The sequence below is a fragment of the Centroberyx gerrardi genome, chromosome 5, assembly GCF_048128805.1.
Source record: "Centroberyx gerrardi isolate f3 chromosome 5, fCenGer3.hap1.cur.20231027, whole genome shotgun sequence".
Lineage (NCBI taxonomy): Eukaryota > Metazoa > Chordata > Actinopteri > Beryciformes > Berycidae > Centroberyx > Centroberyx gerrardi.
In genome coordinates this window covers 29,406,074-29,428,366 of record NC_136001.1, presented here as the reverse complement: position 1 = coordinate 29,428,366, position 22,293 = coordinate 29,406,074, and the positions used below count along the sequence as shown (strand labels likewise).

Sequence of the window (22,293 nt, the reverse complement as noted above, 5' to 3'; positions counted from 1 at the left end):
CCCCGCTCCTCCTGTTTACTGTAGCCATGGCAGCAATCACTTATTAAACAAATAGCTGCTTTGTTTGCCAATGTGAGTGGTCTGCTTATCCCCCTTACAAGGTCTGGGAAGAAGTTGGGAAAAAAGCTTCTGTGTCTCGAGTGGTGAAGTGGCGGGGTGCAGGGACCTGGGGCTGGGGGTGGAGGTGGTAGGTGGTAGTAGATGGGGTGGGGGCAGGAGGGTGGGGGCTATTCCTACAATGTTGTCACAGTAGTCTCGAGATATGCTTTGCTTATCTGTGACTTTTGGCTGAAGTGGCTGGCAAGATTACAGGGTTGTTTGGTCTGACTGTGAAGTCTCCTTTGGCAGAATGTCATCCCCGCCGTTGGTTCCTCTCAGCGGAGAAGGGCCAGGGAATTGTAGTCAGAGTGGCAAGGCGGTCCAGATTGTTGCGGGCTTTCTCAGTGAGGCGCTTCTGGTTTGCAGAGCAGCTTTTCTTTGAAGGTAAAGACAGGCGAGGGCGTGGGACTGCAGTGTGGGAGGGTTAATGGGGTCGAGCCCAATTTTCATATCTGTCGGTCAGAGGAAGATTCCAAGACACGTATTGCCTATTCTCTGATTAGCTTCTCATGTATGATGAGGGCACCGATACTGGATTATTTAACATACAGCTTGTGTTTGACTTTTCCCGAGAATCAGGAGCCAAAATATGGCAGAACATGAGAGTCTCAAAAACCTTGGGAAGCATTCTGTGGTCGTACCTTTGGTACAGGCTGTTGTGTTGTCTAGTCTAGCAACCAAGCCGAACCTAAACAGCTCTAAAGTGAACCTCTCCCCATTGTCTTCTCCTTTGTGTGTCTTTATCTCCCGACCAAGAATGTTGTGCTTTTGTTGTGTGCTTGTGTAAACAGGGGCTGTGTGAGAACTTGGCGAATCGAAGCAGGTGGCCGTTGAGGCTTTACTGTCATGAGCATTAAAGAAAAACAGAACACGGAGAAGGGTCAGGGCACAGCTGTGCGGGCCGACCCTACCTTGAATCGACTGCTGACTTGTTTGAGCTGTTGAATTCCAGGCAACCATGACAGGGGGACAGGCATTAGATTTCCAGTGAGGGGGAAGCGGAGTGGAGGGGAGGAGAGGCAGGGCTGATGAGCTCTGTCCGCCGGCTGCTCTCAACCTGTCCGCTCAGGTGGGAGACACATGTGACTCTTGTTTGTACTGTACTCCACATATTAGAGGCAGGGAAAACAAAACAAACTGTAAACAAACAGAAACTCTGACCTTTTTTCTGATCCAATGTTTGTTCCAAACACTTGTTGTGTTTTGCAAGCATCTCCCCCCGAAAGAACAGACAGACATCTAATAATCAGCAGCACAGCCAGTTGTGTTTTCTGTTGTTGCCTCGTTTTAATCTCCTGGAATTTCCATTATTTGGATGCTTTCTTTAAACTCCTTTTTTTTCAAATTGAACAAGGCTGACATGCTCCATAAATAACAAACAGGCCTTTTTCTCATGACTCTGTGTGCGTATGTTGTATGCGGAAGTGTTTGTGTGCGGATGCATGAATACATCTGAACCCCAGTAACTACACTACTTTTAGCAAGACGCTTGACCCATAATTACCCCTGGATATGTTTATGTTGTATAAATGGAATGGAGTGAAAAGCTAGTAGCATCACAGACAAGGCTATCCTCTGAGCAAAGGGAAAATAAATAGATGGATAAACAAACGCGGGGTGAAGTCACGTGACAGAGTTGCCCGGGCCCTAGCTGATGATGGTGTCCCTGCCTCAGTGCTTCACAGATTAACATTGTTATCAGCACAACTCTCTAATAAGGCTCTTTCCTATCTGCTTGATATTTATGATGGATAATGCCCATTTTCCATTTTCTTTTTTCCTCCAATTTTTTCACTCATGATATTGCAGCTTTGAATTATTCTGTGGTAAAATTAATGAGAAAGTAGATTTATGGGTTTCATTTGTTTGTCAATTCGAAAATTAATTGGGTGTTAATTTTAGCCATCCCCTCATCAGTGCCGGTTCCAAGCATGCGCGCATTACTTTGCATTCATTGTAGCCTTCCTCTCCTTTATTGTGGGTCACTAGTTCTGCATACATTAAAATAGCCCCGCGGCTCATTCTCTTGATTACTTTTGGAGATGCCATGCATTTGGAAATTTACGCCTTTCCGTTATAATTATGAAAATTTTGCATGGAATGACAGTGCATGCATAATAGCCATTACTTTCCCCCCTTTTATGTAGCTTTGAAAAAAAGAGAGTAGGCCCTCTTTTTTCTCTGCATGTGGAAAAAATGTCTTTTATTTGAAAAAGAAGTGGGGGTGAATAACGTCAGCACATGGTTTATTTCAAATGGCATTTAATTTCGCCCGAGAATGTGTGTTTCTAATTGGTGCCTCAGAAGGGGAGTTGGTGCAAGCGGGGGCCTGTAGATGGAGTTGTGGCTGGCTGCCTCCCATCCCACAGTATTCCTCTTGCTCACTCCTTGTTTAGAAAATCCCATTATGGAGGGAGGCTGTGCCAGACTGTAGGGGTGAGCCGGGTCAACATCTGTCTGGAGGGAGAGGGGGCCCAGCTCCAGCCCCGGCCCAGAGAACGGGGCCTGTAGGCCGGGCCCAAACTGCTCAGACAGGCCCCAGAGTGTGGGGGCGGCGTGACACACAACTGAACCAGCGCAGGCCACAGTGTCAGATGACTCACTCGGACGGGCTTCTTGCAAGGAGGGCTTCTACGGGAGAGGAGATGTAAACCATAGTGCAGTTTGGGGATGATTATTGTGCTGGTGCTGTTTTTACTCCCCGTAGCCCACAACTGCTACTGACGATAATCGAGCTGTGAAACTATCCCTAAGCGTAGTGATTGAAAAGAGCAGCGCTGGTTATAGCGCTGTTTATTTTTTAATAATGCCATGTCTCGATTATTATCTTACTTTTGTTCCGTAAATATTCTGATGTGACAAGTTGTCAACCTCAATTTCCTATCTGTCAGCCTGAGTGTGTGTCCCCATGGTGTCTGGGTGTGTGTCTGCATCTTGTTTAGATCGGCATCTCAGGAGACACTGGGCCCGCATAGTTGAGCACATATTAACTCACATTGGCCCTCCTATTACACGCCTTAAACGCAACACCATAAATCTGCATTTAGTTCAATTTTCACCTTCTTTCATGATGAGGCCCAGTGTTTTAAGGGCATTTATTCTGCTTCATATAAATAATTAATCAGCCAAGTTAATTCGCTTCTGCCTGACTTGGTCAGCTTCATTAACCGCCCTGGAATTGGGAGGCTAGACGCGTCGCACCAGTGAGGCCTGTGACCAACACACAATAGATGTAAATCATTCCACTGATTTCAGGAATACAGGCCCAGATAAGCACCAGTGTCACTGGCACTCATCCCCAGAGAGACAGAGGGGGTGGGTGGAAAACGGGAGTCTGTCTGGCTTGTGTGTATCCAAAAGCAGAGGACTTAGAATGTAAGCAAATAGCTCTGCCTTTCATATTTAACACTGATTTGTAAAGTCATATTTTCACATAAAGCACAAAAAGCATGCGGTGATACATGCAATTACACTGCCAGTATTTGTGTGTTATCCTTTTGAGTTAAATGAAGTTATGAAAGACAACATATTTTCCAGCGACTCAAAGAGGTTTATTTATATTCAGACCTGTATTTTGGTGTTAATTGAGCACCCCTGAAGGATTTGACTGTTTTTGCTCGGCCTCAGATTGGATGTTTCTCATGGAGATCCTTTGGCAGGCCTCACACAGTTGCCCTGTTTCCCATTAAAAAGCCATTCTGCCGTGGTTCTTCTGGGAGCCATGCGAGTAAATATATCCATTTCCATAGAAAGTGTTTTGTTTTGGAGGTCCAGTGTTTTCTTGGGCTCCTCTGCTCTCACTCAACTCAGGTTGGGTTCCTCTCCAATGTGCGCTGGACCCCCCCCCTCCCCCCCCCACCCAACCCCTGCATATGCCCCGTGACGGAGAACACAAACAAAACCTGAGTCCCGCTCCTTTTTTCCTCCAGCTCGGTATGGACGTGTCATCTGCAAAGGATCTGCACCGGAAAAGACAAAACAAAAGAGCAGTTCATTACTCTGCGGAGAGGGAGTCTATGAGAGCGTGTGCGCGTGTGTTTGCCTCGTTGCATATGCTACAAGCAAACAAACAAGAAACAGGGAAGCACAAACCAATAGGGAAACCTGCAATAAAAGTGAAATTGTGTGGGAAGGATATGACACATGTTTATAGTTTGGCCCAGAGTTGAAACGCAACCTCATTGCTGTGTGTTTTAACAGCTGTTTCTCTCTCCCTCTCTCTCTCTCTCTCTCTCTCTGTCTCTCTCCCTCCCTCCCTGTTTTCTCTCTTTTCATGTCTTCTCTCAGGTTTTTAAGTCATGATGCAAGAATCTGGGACGGAGGCGACAAGCAACGGCCCAGCCAATCAGAATGGAGGAGCGAGCGTGGAAGGCGGAGCCAGGGAGGGACGACCCAAGAGCGCCACGCCGTCGGTGGAGGTGACTGCAGCCGACCTCCTGCATCTCCAGCAGCACCAGGTAAACCAGTTCCCCTTTCACACCTGTCTTCACTTTATTAAGCCATGTCAACAGCAGGCCCAATCCCCCTCTTAAAGTGCCGCTTAATATTTAATCAAACCCCAAAGTACATCTAGTACATAAACACATTATTATTATTATTTATGTATATTGAGGCGCTTTTTGAATATTTAAAGAAGTGGAAGTGCTCTCTCTCCGTGATTGTGTTTGGTTGCCAACGTATTTATCGTAGCATGCAGCATCTGCATTTCGGTGAAATATTTATCATGGTGGTCGGACATATTTTAAGTGTGTAGGTGCCACAGGATTTCGTAGACAGTTAAGGAACCATGACATCCAATAGGATGACAGCGTTTTCCCCCGGCTCATTTTAAACACGCCTCACACTCACAACTAATGCCACACTCCGCTGTGTCCAACCAATGAGGCGCAGAGATGCATGCCAGCTTTATTGTTAGTGAAGCCCCAAACATTTTCACCATCGCAGACTTGAAGCAAACAGACAAGCTCTTTCTGTTGGTGTCAGCGTTATGTGTGGCACACGACAGTGTGTTTAAGGAAACAGCATTGAAAAGATCAGTGTGTCTCCTGCTATCTCGGCCTATCCGGCAGAATGACTGGGGTTGTTGTCAGGAGCTGTTTGGTGATGATGCACAGGCTCTCTGCTGCTGTCTGTTGTCACAGCACATCCATCAGCATTTGTACAGGGAGAGGAACAACACTGGGACATGGAAGATACTGCGCTCTAATGTATAGCTTAGCTAGGAATATGGCCTCATGAATCATGATTGCATTTACATTATGATTAGCCACATTTTCTTTTAATTATTTTCCCCTTTCACCTCTGTTTATTTTATTGTAGAGACAGATTACACAGTAGAGAGAGGGGCAGACATACAACACAGGCCAAATGTGAACTCATGATGTCAGAAGTACATGGTGTGCGCCTTGGACCACTGAGCCATCAGGACGCTTCAGTTAATCACATTTTCAGTGTGTGGTGCAGGACAGCACTTATTTAAATATTAGAGGAGGAGAAGCATTTGTTCAGAAAGTCAGAAAGGGTGTGTCAGCATGCGTCCTGCTCCTCAGCCTCAGTGTTAGGCCTTTAGGCCTCTCCAGATTGCCTGTCTGTCCTCCGTCACCCCCCCCAATACACACACACACACACACCACACGCACACACACCGCACCCCTTTTTTTCCAGCTCAAAATGAGCATGTCGTCAGTGAGAAAATCACAGCCATACTGAATTCATTACTGCAGTAGTCACACAAAACCGTGGATAAAATTTCAATAACTGCAGGCCACAGTTGAGTAAACAGTTGCACTGAAACTTAATTCCTGTTGACTTTTCCTTCATTCTTTGCCAGGGGCGCATTCTGATTCGCTCTGCAAAGACAACAGGGGTTACAACTTTGATGAATGTGAGGCAGACGAGAGAGAGAGAGAAAGAGAGAGAGAGAGAGAGAGAGAGAGAGAGAGCAGTGTCATGGATGCGCACTTGACACCAAGGAGGGAGGAAAAGAAGCCTTCCCTCTAGAATAGAGCCAGTCGTCCAAGGATGGCCCCTGTTTTCTAGTCATCCAGAAAGAACTATTACTCTCCAGGATCTGTCTTGGCATTTTTATACGGAGGAAGGGAAAAGAAGCAACTCTTTTTTTTTTTTTTCTGTTCTTTCACCCTTCAGTGTATCACAGTAGCATTTTTCCCCCCTCTGCAAATAGCAAGTGCTTTTCGTTTTTATGCCTTTTGAACAAATCCAGCGGTTAATTTCTGTGGCCTACGGTTGGAGTTGAAACGAAGGGAGGCGTATTAATTGTTCTGTGTGATAAATGGCGCGTGGTTGGGGATGAAGGACGAGATGTCTCACTCTCAGCTCCTGACACTGGGCTTTGATAGGCTACTTACCAGGGGAGCGTTACTGGGGAGGCAGGCAGGCAGTCTTTTTATTCTCCCATTAGACTAACCCAGGATTTTCACTCATGCACCATGAACCATGTTAATTGTCCCCAGGGCATTAAGATCTTCGCTCAATTACTTGATAACTTTTTACTTTTTGTGGCATTTCACAGTCTTTCTTTTAAGTTGTATTTGCGGCTCGCACTAATACGCGGCTAACCGACGCACCGGGGCTCCTTGCGTCCTTTGTTCTCCGCAAAACATCCAAGATGCCATTACCCCTTTAGGTGATGCAAAAATCAATCTGAAATTTTCTCAGACTCAAAGTGCAAATGTATTAGAGTCCCCTGAGTCAGTGGGAACAACAAACCTGGCAGTGGCATATCATTTATTCTTATTAGGGAACATAACTATGAAAGACAGTGCTCATTAATAAAGATGGGGGATGAAATAATTGTAATCTGTTTGATCATCTTGATTCTGACAGGGGAATTCATCTTGTGGACTAGTCAGATTTGGGGGAAGTGGACCATAAGCTTGATTTAAGCATCTCTATTAGTAAGTCAAATACTGGTTTTTAAACAGCGAGGAGAGAAAAAAAAAAAAAAAGGTGCTGTCTTCTCTCTCTAAGGTATTGTGGAAATCTAGCAGCTTTCTCTTTTGAGGAACTGAAATTGTTATCTCTTGTGTTGTAAACACTCAAGCGCATTCAAATTCAATTGGTTGTGGAAAAAATGATTTCTTCTTTATGGTTAGATGTTTGGTTGTGCTTTATGAATTTTTGGCTGTTGCACATTTTTGTTGTTTTTTGGATACAGTCCACATTTTTGAAGGCCTTTGTTCAGCCTGTGCTCAGTTTGTTTGCTTGTGCATAATATATGAGTATCTCTTTTCTTAGAACAAGAAAATAATCTTTTTCATAACAACAGATATGTGTTTGCCCCTGTCTCTTTGAGTACGTTGACTTTTCTCTGTTTTTTGTTTGTGTTGCAGAAGTTGTGGTTTTCAGTCTGTCCTCATGAGGAAGTGAAGATAGACGAGAAAATAAAACAAAAACGGTCCTATAAAAGAGTTGTATTTCTGCATTAGCTTGTTTTGTGATTTGTGTGTGTGTTTTAATTGATTTTGCAACAGGAAGTTGTGCTGTGAAGAGGAGTGGCCATAGCAACAGTTGTAGCCACATAAACACACAGTCACAACGATGACGTGAGGGAGTTGTTGTTGTGTCAGCTCCGGAGCTGCTGTCTTCAGGACATTCAAGTCCCTGCACATATTTCCCATGATGTATGGTCAATTTCAGCGCTGTATTTATAACATCTTGCATGTTTAAGCATGCAAGAGATTCCTTCACTGGAAATTTGGCCCAACTGATAGAACTGTAGAGTATTAAATATTAATATCCTGTCTTTTAGAAGAGCCCTTTTAATCAAGTTGGAGCGATTTCTAAAATATCAGCCTGTCTTTTTCTCTCATTGATACAAATACACCCCAACAATATCACAAAAGGAAAAAAAAAACAGGGATGAATAATTGCTTTTCTTTTATTGCACACACATCCATCCAGCCTGCTTTGTCAAACAAGTGCTTTAAAGCTTTGTTACAAATCGCAAGATAAGGCCAGCCAATTATGGGTGTTTTTTTCTTCTTCTTCTTCTTCTTCTCTCCCCTCCATCGGGGCGTCCGTAGCATTGCGTGTACAGAGGGGAGAGAGAGAGTCACACACATAACGGTGGCGGCAGAAAGAGCTGAGCAGGCACCGGTTGCCTGTTTGCATAATGCAAGGCTTACAAGGTCCCTCGCAGAGGCTTGAGAAGGTTGAAATGCACATCTTAGCCAGCGTCACTGAACTCTGCTCCGCCGAGCTTCGCGGGGGGAAGTGCTGGATGATAAGCTGTGCTATCACATGACGGTACACACACACACACACACACACACACGTACACGCTCAGACAGAACAGAGACCCAAAGGCCGGGCTTGGCGTTGCAGGGGCCTGCTGGTTTCTGGGGTCCGGTCAACAGACTGGACTAATGGTCAGACTGAGCGAGGTTAACAGCATCGGGTCACAGATGAGGCCAGAGAGGCTCTCGCTGCGTCAGATCTGCGCTAATCGCATCTACTCCACCGTGGTGCTGAGGGCAGGAAGGAGCGAGAGCGCTATGCCTGGATTGAAATACATACGCTGTTCTGCTGTTTCACAAGGAGAACGCAGCCTTATCACCGCACATTTGAATTGAAATCCCGCCAGTATCTTTGTGTGTTTTTTTTTGTCGTTTTTTTTTTCTTCTCTCACAGAAGAATTGTATATCTGTGCAGCGCTGCATATCAAACACGTGCGATAAAGGCTGCTTTTCTCTGGGTGCTTTTTGACCAAGGGCTGTGGTGCATTATCCTACTGAATGTGCGCTTCCTTCCTGAGGCATGCGGTTGCATGAATGCACGCGTATGTGCACGTGCAGACACACACACACACGCACACACACAGAGTGCAGATCCACAGAGAGGCTCACACTGAAAGTATCTGTGTCCCCATAGCCTCGCTGTGGATAGTCTCTCCTCCATCTCCGGGAGCTCTCAGGTATCTCCATGTATACTGTTCATATTGTCAGATGGGGCCGGGGACGGCAGAGGCTCCAACTTATTGGAAAATCTGGCGGAGAGGATAACATCAGTGTTATGACACTGCATATTGCCCTAAATTGCTTTATTGGTAAAATGATAGTGCTCGTCCAATTTGAATAATTTTATGGAATCCCTCACAGAACAGTTTAATTATGTTATCACACAACTGGCAACATCTGTCTTTATACCGCAGCACATGACAGTTTTATTACAGGCTGAATTTCTTTGCTGGTTCTGGCAATTGATGTGTGATCTGATTAATAATCACACAGATGGAGGTGAAAATTGAACAGTAATGCGCTGGTATGTCGAAAAAAAGGGGGGAAATAATTATTAAAGGGAAAAAAAAATACACAGCGTGTGTCACTGAAAACTTCATCATTGTTTTCACTAAGGCCTAAGCCTCCTTCAGTTGAACCATATTGCTTTTTTGAACACAGTTAATTGTTGCATGCAATATTTTTCTCCCTGGAAAAGATCTGTTTAGTCTAGCGGCAACTTTGCAAAGCCTTTTGTCACCCGGGTTTTTTTTTTTTGTTAGCGAGGTTTTGGGAGGTAAACCACGCAGCACCTCTCCATTGTCTTATGGATGCCTTCCAAGACAGCCAGCCCATGAACTCATCCATTTTGTTGAGTCTACCTCCAGCCGCTGCTCTCCGAGTGGGAAGAGATGAAGCGCAGGTCGCATGTGTGCCCTGCCCAGAGTTTAAAATAGGTGACTGCTGCATGGGTCGACATCCTGTTTACACACCCTCCTTATGTGGGCAGCGGGAGGGGGGATCACAGGAGTTGTTTGACAATGAGGTAATGAGAGTGGCTCTTCACCCCCCCCCCCTACCCACCCCGCCCCACCCACGTCCCAACAACACCGGATCACCTTCAGGTAGAAGACTGCATGGTACCTTAGCTCACAACTCATCCTGGCCCATATGAAAAGGAATGGAAAAGGAGTGTGGATAATGGATTTCAGGTCAAATGGTCACTCCCTGGAATTACAGGGGTTCTTTTAGGAATTAAAATGTTACTCTATTTATACACTTATATCATCAAAGACGCTTAATGAAGACATTCTCTTCATTGATTTTATTTGAATGGTTAAATTTAAAGTTATTACAAAATGGATCAAAAATCTTTTTTTTCAGGCTGTTTTGGACTAACTCAATCACAACTGGACATGGTCTTGATTGATTGATTTTTAGGGTCTAAGGCTGGGGTGCCGGGTAGGTTAGGCTATGTAGAATAGGTAGATTGTTTGTCTTGCTAAATCTGCTCCTACCTACCTTGTGTTTTTCACTTTGTTTGTCCTACATAAATTTTGTTTACCACTGAGTGTGTTTAGTTAGATCTAGCTAGACACATTCTCTGTAAAGTCCTCTGAGACATGCTTGTGATAAAGGGCTATATAAATAAACTTGACTTGACTTGACTTGACTTGATTGGCTTCCCTCACTAAAGAATTACTGAAATCTCTCCAGTCAGGCCAGTTTGTAGTATTTGAACTGGAAAGCCTCCACTCAGCAGGTTTACCTCATTTGAATTAGCTGAGCTGGTGTTGTCAGCCAATCAGGGTCCAGTATTGTGACTGTTCTGCCTGTAAGATCTTAATCTTCAAATCCATGCGATAAATACCTTTTTACCTAAACTGCATGTAGTTGCAACACATTGTGAATAACGTTATTCTTATTGTGAGCCTTAGTATATTTGGAAAAAACATGAATAGTGAATAATATGGGACCTTTTAAGGTTGTACGCAGGAGGAGAGGTGAGGAAAGTGTAAAGTGGTGAAAGTTGATTCTGCATCCCCTATATACGAGGATATATATGTCCCTCTGGAGAGTGTGTGTGCATGAGTAAACCTCTTAAGGACCATCTGAGGTGGGCCTGAGTGTGTGTGACATGCGTGTTTGTACAAATGCCTCCTATGTAAATGATGCGCCTGTATGCTGGTATCATTAGGAAGAGTGAAGTGGCTCTCATTGTGTGGCGCCCGGATGGTCTTTGATGGCCCTGTCTGCGTGTTTGTGCTGAAGTGGGCAACTCTAAACTTTGAGCAGGTGTCTGGAGCAGCTGGCTGGGAGGCAGACGGGGAAACACGTCTGCGTCGGTTCAGTATTAGACGACTCGCAGCGAGGCCCCAGCTAGCCAGAGGACTAATGCATCTTCAATGTTTTATTTAACGTAATGCCGACAACCTCTCCCGAACGCTCCGCATCAAGACACACACACACACACACACACACAAATCCTCACACGTGCACACACACGGACGCACAGACTCATTTTGCTCTGTTTAGCTGAGCAACTTGTGTGTTTAGTGTTGTAAATAAGTAACCGTTTTAACAGGGCCTCAGGAGACTGTGGTTGGGAAAGTACAGGCTCAGACATGACTGGTTTTAATAGCCATTGTCAAAACACTATTTCAACAAAGCCCCTTCTTCACCGGATTGGAATGTTTACATTTAGTTGAATAATAATGCCATTTTTAGGAGAAACTGTTCTTTTAGGATAGCCAATTTGACCCAATTTATTAAGGGTAGAGTTAAGGATGCACAATTCCTCTTGGGAAAACATTCAAGCACAGGGCCTATCCATTTTTAATGAGAGCTCTACTTTAAAAACTTCATAGAATTAATATGTATCAGTGAAGTCTTTCCTGCGCAGAAAACTTCAGGGTAATTAATATTCATAGGCTGTGCTTGTTAACACCCCCAATGCTAGTGCAATGTAGATCCAATTAACATAGAATGGGCCCTAAGGAATTGGGCAGATAAGGGTTAAACGAGCTATTGAAATTGAAACCGGGACTGTCTCCTCTTAAAACACTTATTTGTTTCAATAAGCCCTAATCCTTGTTGCAGATTAAGGCATCTGTTGGATGCTCAGAAGGACAGCTACGAAGGTAGAGTTGTCAGAGCTAGTTCACAGAGACATGTGTGTGCATGCAAAGTATTTGTGTGTGTGTGTGTGTGTGTGTGTGTGGGTGTGTGTGTGTGTGTTTGTTTGTGCGGGCAAGCATGTGCCTATGTGTGTGCACTTGCTTGTGTGTACGTATGCGTGGAGGCCATCACCTACAGAGCAGGTCTAATGTGAAAGCCCTGTAGTGAGACTGGCTTTTATATCTTATTCATAATCTCCTGGCACAGTGTGGGTAATAGACGTCAGTGTTCATCCCCAGCGTCAGCCCCGGAGCCCAGGCCAGGCCGGGTGACAGAGGGGGATGTGCCGGGACTCAAAGGGGAGCTAAGTGATGGCAGCAAAATGCCTGTTTGCCGCCCGCTGCCGTCTGTTAGCACACAGCCTTCAGATATTGCTCCCTGGAGCACCCTGAGACAACTGTGCCCACCATGTCTCAGCTCCTAAAGGACTCAGGACTAGCTCTAAACAGGTTAGCTAGCTGATAGGATGAAACCGGGATGAAGGGGCTCGAAGAGAAAGGAGAGAGGAGGATGTTTTTTTTTCTTCCACCTACGTCACTAGGTTCCTCTTTATTCTCACCAAGGTTATTGTGGTTAACTAAAACCAACTAGGGAAAAAGCAATTAGTAAAGTATAATGAAAATACAAGTGTGTATGCTGGGGAATGGAAACTTGACTGAAACTGCAATCTGCCTTGAAACTGACTGAAATGAAATTGCGTTATTATCATTTGTAGCCTTTTGTCAACAGCCAAAAGGAGATTGACGGATAATAAGACCCACATCTTTTGAAAAATAGAAAATAACCTAACTGAAATCGAAATCACAATTAAAATCCACTTATTTATTTTATTTTATTTTATATCTCCAGACTATTATATCCCTGGTCCACACATGGACAGAAGGTGTGACATTTGAGCCTCCTCAGGTAGAAACTCAGTAAAGTTGGGCAGGAGAAGTCTGTACTTTGTAAAACTATTTCCCAGGCTCCATAGCATCTCTATACCTTATATATATTCCTAAACCTTTATGTATGTACATCGCAAATCATTGGCAAATTATGCTGTCGTTACTTCTAACTCTCTTACTGTCTTTTTTTTTCGTTTTTAAAATTTTTTTTTATACACTTTCTGCTTGTTTGTGCATATGAGGGGGCGATGGAAGGGACGAGGGACATGAGGATACTCGGTGCACTCGGTGTATTATTATGTTTGTATGTTTATTCATTAGTACTGGTTATTGCACGCTTTCCTTTTGAAAGTGTACTGACCTTTATCTGTGGTTCAGACTGTTGCTGGTACACAGCGGTGTTGTCATGACGCCAAACAAGAAAAGCCGTCAAGTAATGTGTTACCACAGTTGACTTGGACAACTTTGACACAGAGGCTTCAGTACGTTGGTCGGGTGTTCGTCTTTGTCGGCTCTGCAAGTGAAACAGTTCCATATTTGACTCCTGGCACCGGTTTGTCAACTAGTTGAGGTGAACTGGGATTCAGTTCAAAACATGGCGGACTGTTTGACGCTGTTGTCATGTTTTCAGCTGTTTGATTGTTTGAATTTTGGACTGACTGCTGCAGTCCACTGTCAAGAGCCAGACTGCAGCTCTGTCTATCCCAATCCTCCTCCTCCTCCTTCTTCTTCTTCTTCTTTTAACTATTCCAATCCACATGTTTACGCCCTCTGGAGGTGACTCAGAAATGGAATTTCAGCTTGCAGAACACGTTGGTGAAAGTATTGAACGTTTCTAAAAATTTCATACTGAATTCAGTCTTTCACAACGGTACTGAAATTTCAGTTATCATGACAACACTAGTGCGCAGTGTATCCCTTTTCCAATGATACAGAAAAAAAAAGTCAACAGCTCTTTGTTTTTGGCACACAGGGTGAAATATGATAAATCACTGATGCCGATGATCAAATGAGCCTTCATTGAAGTAAATATGCATGGACCGCCACACCAAGTGCAGGTCCCCTGGAGTAAATTTGATTGTTTGACGTGTATTCGCCCATCAACGTATGTATCAGTGATTAATAACAACCCCCCTGTGCGTTCAGGAGTGACGTGGCCTCTATTTGAGAGAAAAATGGCACGGGTCGGCATTCACTGGCGAGTAGCTGTATACCATTTAGAGAATGATATGCCGTGATGGGATGTCTCGTCATAAATAACAGTGATGGCACCTCCACATCCTGTGAATGACGTGTGCCATAAATACTTAGCCGGGCCAGAAACAATGGCTCACATCAATCCTCATTCACTCTTTTTCTCTCTGTATAAAACAAAAGATATATATTATTTAAATGGACAATAAAAACAAATGTTTTTTCCTCCTCAGTTGGCGGCGGAGACAGGGTGAGCAGGGCGGTGCGTGTCGCTCCCTCGCTGTGGTCTCTGCTGCTCTGTTGTTATTTGCTTGTTTACAATCTTTGACATGATGTAATGGGATGGCTGTGAAAGTACTAGCCAGCAAATGGCACAGAAAATAAGACAGTCCTTTATGTCTACCCCCTCCTCTTTTTTTCTCTTTTTTTCCCTCTGTTTTTTCTTTTTTTCCCCCTCCGCGAACTGGGAATATGTTCTCCATTTGACTGAGGGAACATGAGCCTTGAATATAAGTAACTGTTTTTTGCATTAGGTACTCCCCGGAGGTAGGGGGAAAATATCATGTCCCTGCGTGAAATGTGAATGTGAAATCTAGCAGAAAGAAATATTTATGACCATTTTCTGCTTGATTAGAGCTGGATGACATGCCTTAGGAGACAGTGAGTGGACAAAAGGCAGCAGTGCTGCTTCTGGGCAGATGTTTAAGAAAGAGTTGTTTAGGGAGGAGGGCTGCCTGTCCGGGGGCTTGGTGTGTATATGTGTGTGTCTGTGTCTGTGGGTGGGATGGGGTGGGGGTGGGGATGGGATGGGGTGGGGGTGGGGGGGCAGCACAGGGTCCATCAATGGCCTTCTCCTCACAGAAAACACTGGTGTCGTCACAAAACAAGGATTTTGACTTTGATACTAATGCTAAGTTTAATATCTAATTCGATAATACTACGATACCACGACAAACAAGAAAAAACAGCAAGCAATGTGCGACCACGCTTGACTTTTACACACAGGCTTTGATATGTTGGTTCCATGTTTCTCTTCTGACACCAGTTTGTCAACCGGTTTAGCTGAACTGGGACTGTTTTCAGCTGTTTGACGCCACTGAATTTTGCGCTGTCTTTTCCATCTTCTTCGTTTAAAGTGATAATCCGCAAGATTCTTGTTTTTCTTGATGTTTGGCGACACTTTTGGTGATAAGTGGTCATTGTTTTGGTGTTTTGCACTCGTTGTAGGCACTGGCCTAACATACTGTAAAAATAAATACACTCAATGTAGATTACGACTTCTTATATTTATTCCAAACAAGCTGCTAATTTCATGAACTAGCTATAGCTTGAATTGATAGCAATCAGCAATAGAAAGTAACAAAACAGACATTTATCTGTATTAAAAAGTGTATTTTTTTTCATACAGATTATTTCTTTAACTATTCCAGTCGGCATGTCTGCCCTCTAGAGGTGGAAGTATCGGACGTATATAAAATTAAATATGTAGTTCAAATTAAATTATAATATAATTATTAATTATAATTCTTTTGCAACAGTCTCGAAGCAGTATTGACATTTCAGTTATTGTGCCAACACTAACACACACACACAGACAGGTCTACATGTAACCTGACTATATAGTGGACATCGTGCCTTTCAGCAGAATGTAGAATAAATCCCTCTGTCAACTGTTGGAACTTAACGCTGTTTTGCCTGCACATTAGCATATTTTACATACACCATATTAGCATATTTTACATACAGTAACGGCAAGGGTCAAAACAAGGATTATTGAAAACCTACAGGGCCCGCACATGTATAATGTAGTTGTACGAACATTTAAATGCATAAGATGTCTGGTCTATGCAATTTTGTGTATGCAACTGTTGTCAGTGAATATGCATCCTATTACCAGGCTGTATGTACTTCAGGGAGTGTGTTAATGTGTGAATCAGTATGTACTCAGGAACGAGAGAGAGACAGTCATTTCCCTGCTGTCTGCACTTATCGACACAACTTCCCGTCATAGAAGGATCCCTGCTATACCACTTGGTGTAATATTTTTGCTAATTATGCACACACTCAATTTTCCTTTGTCAGGCCGGGGATAAACATTTCTGTAATCATCACCGCTTGCAACAGGCTTATCCATGTTGTGGCGTATCAGGGTAAGTGCCAACATATAAATAATCAGTTAATTACTGTATTGATGCAATTGTCCTCCTTACACAAGCAACCCATCTCTGGCAGCAGATTGATTGTGTTTAGATGGAGCCTGTGACTGGGGAGAAGCCACAGCTCTTACAGCCATTTCCTATGGATCAGAGAAGTACAAAATTGAGAGTATGATTAATTTTTCAATTTCTCTCTGCGGATATCTAATAATTGTGCCCATAGATAGCCAAGGGCCCTTATTAAACATTAACATGCAAAAGAAAAGTTAGAATCAGAAAGATGGTATTTTGGATTGAATAATGTAAAATATCTGTAGGGCAACAGCGAAAGAAGCAAACTAGTCCAGGTTTATTCTTCAAATGTTTTCCACCACCGCAATGCCTACTCTTAATTACTGAGCTCTTATCTGCACACTCAACACTATATTTATTTTTCCTCATTGCTAAATGCAAATTTTTCTAACCTTTTAATAACTTGCGTACATGTCAGTAATTTTTTAAAGGGAATCATTAGAAATGTCAGTCGGAGTCTGCCAGGATTGTGTTTTTAATTGGTATGTAACTCCAGTGGACAGACAAGTTTTTATTTTTTAATTCAAGTTTTTGATAATTAATTTGAGACTGTCTCCAGCATATAAATGCTTGGCTCTTTGATCTGGTAAAGAGAGTGTTGTGAGGCACATGGTTCTCATTAGAATAAATCAGGGCGTTAACTCTTTGCTTCCAGCAGAGAGGCACTTTGCCTTTAAGAAGCCGAGCCGTAGAGGAGGTTCCACCTTCGGGTCTCTCTCTCTCTCTCTCTCTCTCTCCTTTTCTCTCTCTTTCTGTCTTTTTTCCCCCCCGTCTCTCCCTGTGCTGTCTCCATCACTTTGCTCACTTCCACATAATATCATCTTCATCTCAGATAGCTGTGGCACAGGGGAACTGCATTTGTTGATCAAATTTGGCTTGGCTAACACCGACGCCTCCTCCCCTGCAGTAAGGGGATGTGCCTGTAACGCTCGCCTGAGCCCGGCCGTCGCCGGCTGATTGAGTGATTCTGCCTGTCACAGGACAAGATAACCACATCAGTAAATACTCTCTACTCCTCAGCCTCTCGCCACCACACAATCACTACCAGGGGCAGCGCTGCACTCCGCCACACTGATGCATGTTGTGAATTCATTGCCAAGCCTCAGTTGTGTCACGGAGGTCTAAAGAGCCCAACCTGTGATATTTATTTAGTCCGTTCTTCCTTCTATCAACCTTTTCACATCATAGTTATGATGGATGTATTAAAAACGCATATTCCATATTTAACACATAGCCATATTGTACCGGCTCTCTGCTCCTCCGAAGGGAATTCGGACTCGAGTTACAGTAGGCTCTTCTTCTCGGTTTGATGAGGTCTCTAGCCAATATCGCAGCACCAGACTCCGGTTTCACAATGCGATCTTTTTATATTCCCCTCACTTCAAAACATCGTCGGCATTGAAGACGGATTGAATTAGCCATTTGTGGTGTATTTATCTCAATCTGAGAGTGATTCGGTGCTCTCTGTCTTAGCACTCAAGCTCAATGAAAACAATAAATGGTGTCCTTATCTTTTGGAGTGAAATCAAGATAGGCACAGAAGGCTGTGAGTTATTTGTGGTTGATTTGGAGGGAAAGGAGAGACAGGAAATGGACACCCATCTTACATTACCGCTCGCCATACGGGGAGGAGAGGGAGAGAGAGGCTGAGGGAAGGTTTTTAATCAGCGGAGGGCTGTGTTTCTAATGTAAAAGTGTCAAAGATGTGCCTTAGCCCTGCAACGAGTGAAATCTGGTCAAGTCCTGTGTTAAATTGAAAACGGGGCCAGTGGGATTTGGAGGTGAGGGGACAGGGGACTCGGTGGTAGCAGCATCTTGGTCGATTATCACAGTCTCCCCTGCTCTACTCCACTCTTCACTCCTCTCTTCCTCTGGCTGGCCCGCCACACAACCAACAGCACCAAGAAATGCAAAAAAAACAGTTGCATATCAGCAAATGCTTCTGAACGTGTTCGTTGTTTCCATTCAAATTATGTGACGAATCTTCCCCGAGCCAAGCGGGTTTGCCTCGGCTCACTACTGCAGGTGATTCCAAGTCTTTCTACTGCCGTATATCTCATGAATGAAAAACTGCTGTGCGTGCCTCTGTGTCTCCCCATGCCCTGCCTGTAGCATCGTCTAGCTCAGCTGCGTGCCCTGGCATATCCCAGCAGCCTCTCCGGCCGGAGAGAAAAGGATCACTTCCTGGCAGGTGCAGTGTGGGGAGCCACAGCTCCTGCCTTTTCGCTGACTCGCCACCAAGCGACAAAAACTGAGGGGAAAAAATGAAAGTTACCCACCGCTGTATTTGTGTGTGTGTGTGTGTGTGTGTGCGCGCAGTCTATTTTAACCACCTGAGCGGCAGCCAGGAAGCCAGTTCTTGCCCCATATTTCAACCAGATGTTGAGGAGGGGAAGAAAAGCCTCACAAGAGTCCCGCAATCAAAATAATTATCTTTATGGGTGGATGTTTACAAAGTGTTAATGTGATATTGTGCTGGCTGACTGACTGAGGCGGCTTTTATGTGTTTAACATAATACATGCCTCTATCTATTAATAGGTCGACACCTTGGAGAGGGACATTGTACTGCGTTGCCATATTAAAGCAATACTGTTTATTAATGCCTGTGCAGTTTTCTTCAAAGAAAGAAAAGAGAACATCTATAGTCAACCATGATCCTCATACTGTCTTTCTGTCTCCCTCCTCCTCACCTGCCCACTATGAATCACAGCAGACAGGGCAGACAGGAGTGGATGCGGCCTCTTTGATAGACAGGCAAAGAAGTGCCAGCAGAGATTTGTAGCCACAGGGCAACAGAACTGCTTTAACTTGTCCTCCTGCCAAGCACTAATCACAGATAGAGGCATAGGTACAGGCTGCTGAGCATATTTTGATCGTAATTCATATTCCATAAGATCACGCTCCTTATTCGGTTTAATTCTGCGAGTATCCATGTGAACGAGCAAGCCTCCCCTCTCTGTTTGTGTTTTTATTTATATATTTATTAGCTGACTAGGCAAGTGGTATTGAATGTTACAGTATGTAGGCCAAGATCTAATAGAATTCCCTCATTTGGCTTCAGGGGAGTTTGTTTTTGGAGCATATTAGCTTCTCCGCATCGTAGTTTGACAGACATTTTCTCCCTGGAATGGATGTTTAATTTGAATAATCACAAAAAGTATGTTCTTTTGGTTTGCGGGGACATCAGAGTCCCAAATGAATAAAGAAGTAAATGAGGGGAAGAAAAACAGGTAATTATGCTGAACCAGTAAATGAATGACCCACTGACCCCCAGTCCTAATTGATTTTGTGGAGGCAAGTCCTATTTATCACCCATTTTGATGTTTTTGTTAACTTTCTATTAGCTTTTTTGATGTAATTAATTGGTTATCTGAAAAAAGAGGCAAGTACTAGAAACTTGCTTCAGAAAAGGCAGGAAATCTGTTCTATTTACCAGCAGGGCAATTATACTTGGCAGCATTTGCTTTCTCGAATGATGTCACATCCTGGAAGAAGAGCAAAGACTTAACCTCCCAGCAGAGTCATTATACCCACAATGATGTTTTGTGTTTACTGTTCTAAAAACCATAAATGCATAACGGCATCACGCTATTGACTGTTTGGTGGAGTAGTTAGGCTTGTAACGCAAATTATGCAAATGAGCGAATGTGAAACATCAGCGTCGGCAGCAGCTGCCTGCGTTTCGGAATCTGCTCTGCGAGTGTGTGCCCAGGGTCGGGCAGTCAACCTCGCAAACCCTTGCGAATGTGTTGCGGTCAGCGAGTGTGTGTGTGTGTGTGTGTGTGCCGAGTTACAATGCGCCGCCGCGTGTTGCGAGCGCACTGTCTGGGTGATGACATGTGCCACTTTACATGTAAATTCTCCAGCGATTCACCTCCAAGTGAACCCACTGAGAGCGATTCTGGCGCTGGCCTAAAGACAGAGGTGTGTTTTTATGACTAGGTGAGGCACGTCCTCTCCAAGGCCCTCAAGCACTGTATCCCTCTACCCTCCCCTTTAATCACTGTATCAGCCGCTCTCATAAACTCCATGAGCTGTGTATTAGTGCGTGTGTGTGTGTTTGCGTGTGCGTTTGAGATCGTGTGTGTGTGTGTGTGTGTGAGCTTTGTGTGTGTGTGTCCGTGCGTGTGTGCCCTTCCGTGTTTCCCCCGTTTTTAAACTTAATCAGCAAAAATAAAAGCCGTTGTAAGCTGGCTCATATTAAAGAGGTGATTATTGGTAATAAATACTTTTTTATACATACTTATTACAGAGGCAGTTTTCTTCTTGCGCTTAATGAGAGTAATTTGATTTGCTTGAGAGATTACAGTTTCCTAGAATTAATGCGGCAATCCCCATTCCAAGATAGAGTGAGATCTAAGATTCTTCACAGGTCGTGTGCTGCTAGATGCACCCCTCTCACATAGCAGCTAATGGAGTTGAACAGCAGTCTGTCATTTCCCTGCCCCCCCCCCCCACCCGCCCTCCCCAGCTCTATAGCCCACATGCCCTTGGTTCCTGCAGTGCTTGTTGTTTAGGCTACTTCTGCCGCCTGTATTTCACTTTGGGTTTGCCTTTTTTTTTTTTTTTTTTTTTTTTTTTTTTTGTCTGTGTGTGTGCGTCAACCCCTGCTATGTATCTCTCTCTGAAAAACAAGGGCATGGTGATTTATTGTATTTATGCAATGTTCAGTCATCAAAGATTCAACATCTGGGGAAATTATGCACCCAATTGCACCGATTCCAATTGCGCTCAAGTCTCGTCAAGACCTGTTTTCGTAAAAGACGCCGTTGTTTCTCTCCCCTGTCTCTCGCCTCGGTTTAGCGTTGTTTAATATTTCCATCACATGTTTATGTAAGCCCCTTTAAGCTTAGCACATAACTTAATTTGCGTTGTGATCATCTTCTCCTGCGACGTTTATTGAAGCCTGCAGCTCAGGAGGTCTCTGCGCCTAAAGCTGAAGGTGGCTCAGGCAGATTGAGGGCGGCCAATTCTGTCACCGCGCTGCACTCCGCATGTTAATTAAGCTTTAGGTGGGTTTGAAAAGTGCTTACACTCAGAGGACTTTTCCCATGACTTGTTACTCCACAAACACTCCAGACACTCCAGGCCAAATGAAAGAGGACTCGCAAATCAGACTTGTGAATTGGGGATGTTGTTGGCCAGTCAGTCCTCTACATGTACCTCTGCTAGACTAGGATTAAATCCCATGTCTCCCCAACCCTTTGTCCCTCTCTTTGTACTGTCTCAATAAAGATTAAAACAATTCTTAAAGAATAAAAAAAAAAAAACAAATCCAAAAGAGTGAGGCCCACCATGTGGCACATCATCCGCCTGTGTGACTATGATACATTGCAGTCCAGTGTGACGGGTGATGTGTCTAGACCCTGCTGGAGATTACTCCTCTTTATGGCCAAAGCAATCCGATTTTTTTTTTTCTTCTTTTCTTTTCCCTTCCTTTATTCCTGGCGGCGTGGGATCATATTACCCATCTTGGAATGACTTCAACAGAGACACTGCTATTCCCAGGGAGCTGTCTCTCCCCGCTGCAACTCAATCCATAGCCAATTGGACCGGCCTGTGATTTATAGAAAATCCTCTCCTTTGGAGGAACTCTCCGCTCCACACACACACTGGGAATTCTCCTCCTGCAGCTCATGATGTGTTAGGTCTCAGGTCAAGACAGTTCAAGGCAGTGAGCATCAGTGGGAAAAGATGCACAGGCGAAAGCCCCAGAAAGCCCTATCAAAAAGCCCTACGGTAAGGCTATTGTTTTAATGCGAGATACCGAAAGCGAAATCTCGTTTACTGCAACAAAGAGCGATTCCGTGTCACTTCCTAATGCAATCAGCAGGAAGTTTCGGACAGATACTCTTCTTAGGCAGATGTCATAACTAATCTATTTCCCAGGGGCCAGTCATGGTTTGCTGCGGGCAGTGTCACGCCTGTTGTCTAGTTTACTGATTAGTGGGATTATTCATATTAGTTGG

The 22,293-nt window shown here is 44.1% G+C and overlaps 1 protein-coding gene across 5 annotated transcripts in view; it reads left to right on the top strand.

Annotated features, from left to right (window-relative positions):
• foxp1b (forkhead box P1b) overlaps positions 1-22,293 on the top strand; it is a 98,671-nt gene that overhangs the window by 14,727 nt on the left and 61,651 nt on the right. For all 5 annotated transcript variants that reach the window (XM_078283566.1, XM_078283564.1, XM_071922959.2 and 2 more), the window contains exon 3: positions 4,387-4,556. In XM_078283566.1, coding sequence (XP_078139692.1) covers positions 4,398-4,556 — 159 coding nt within the window. In that variant the 5' untranslated portion in view covers positions 4,387-4,397. The remainder of the gene's footprint in view (positions 1-4,386; positions 4,557-22,293) is intronic.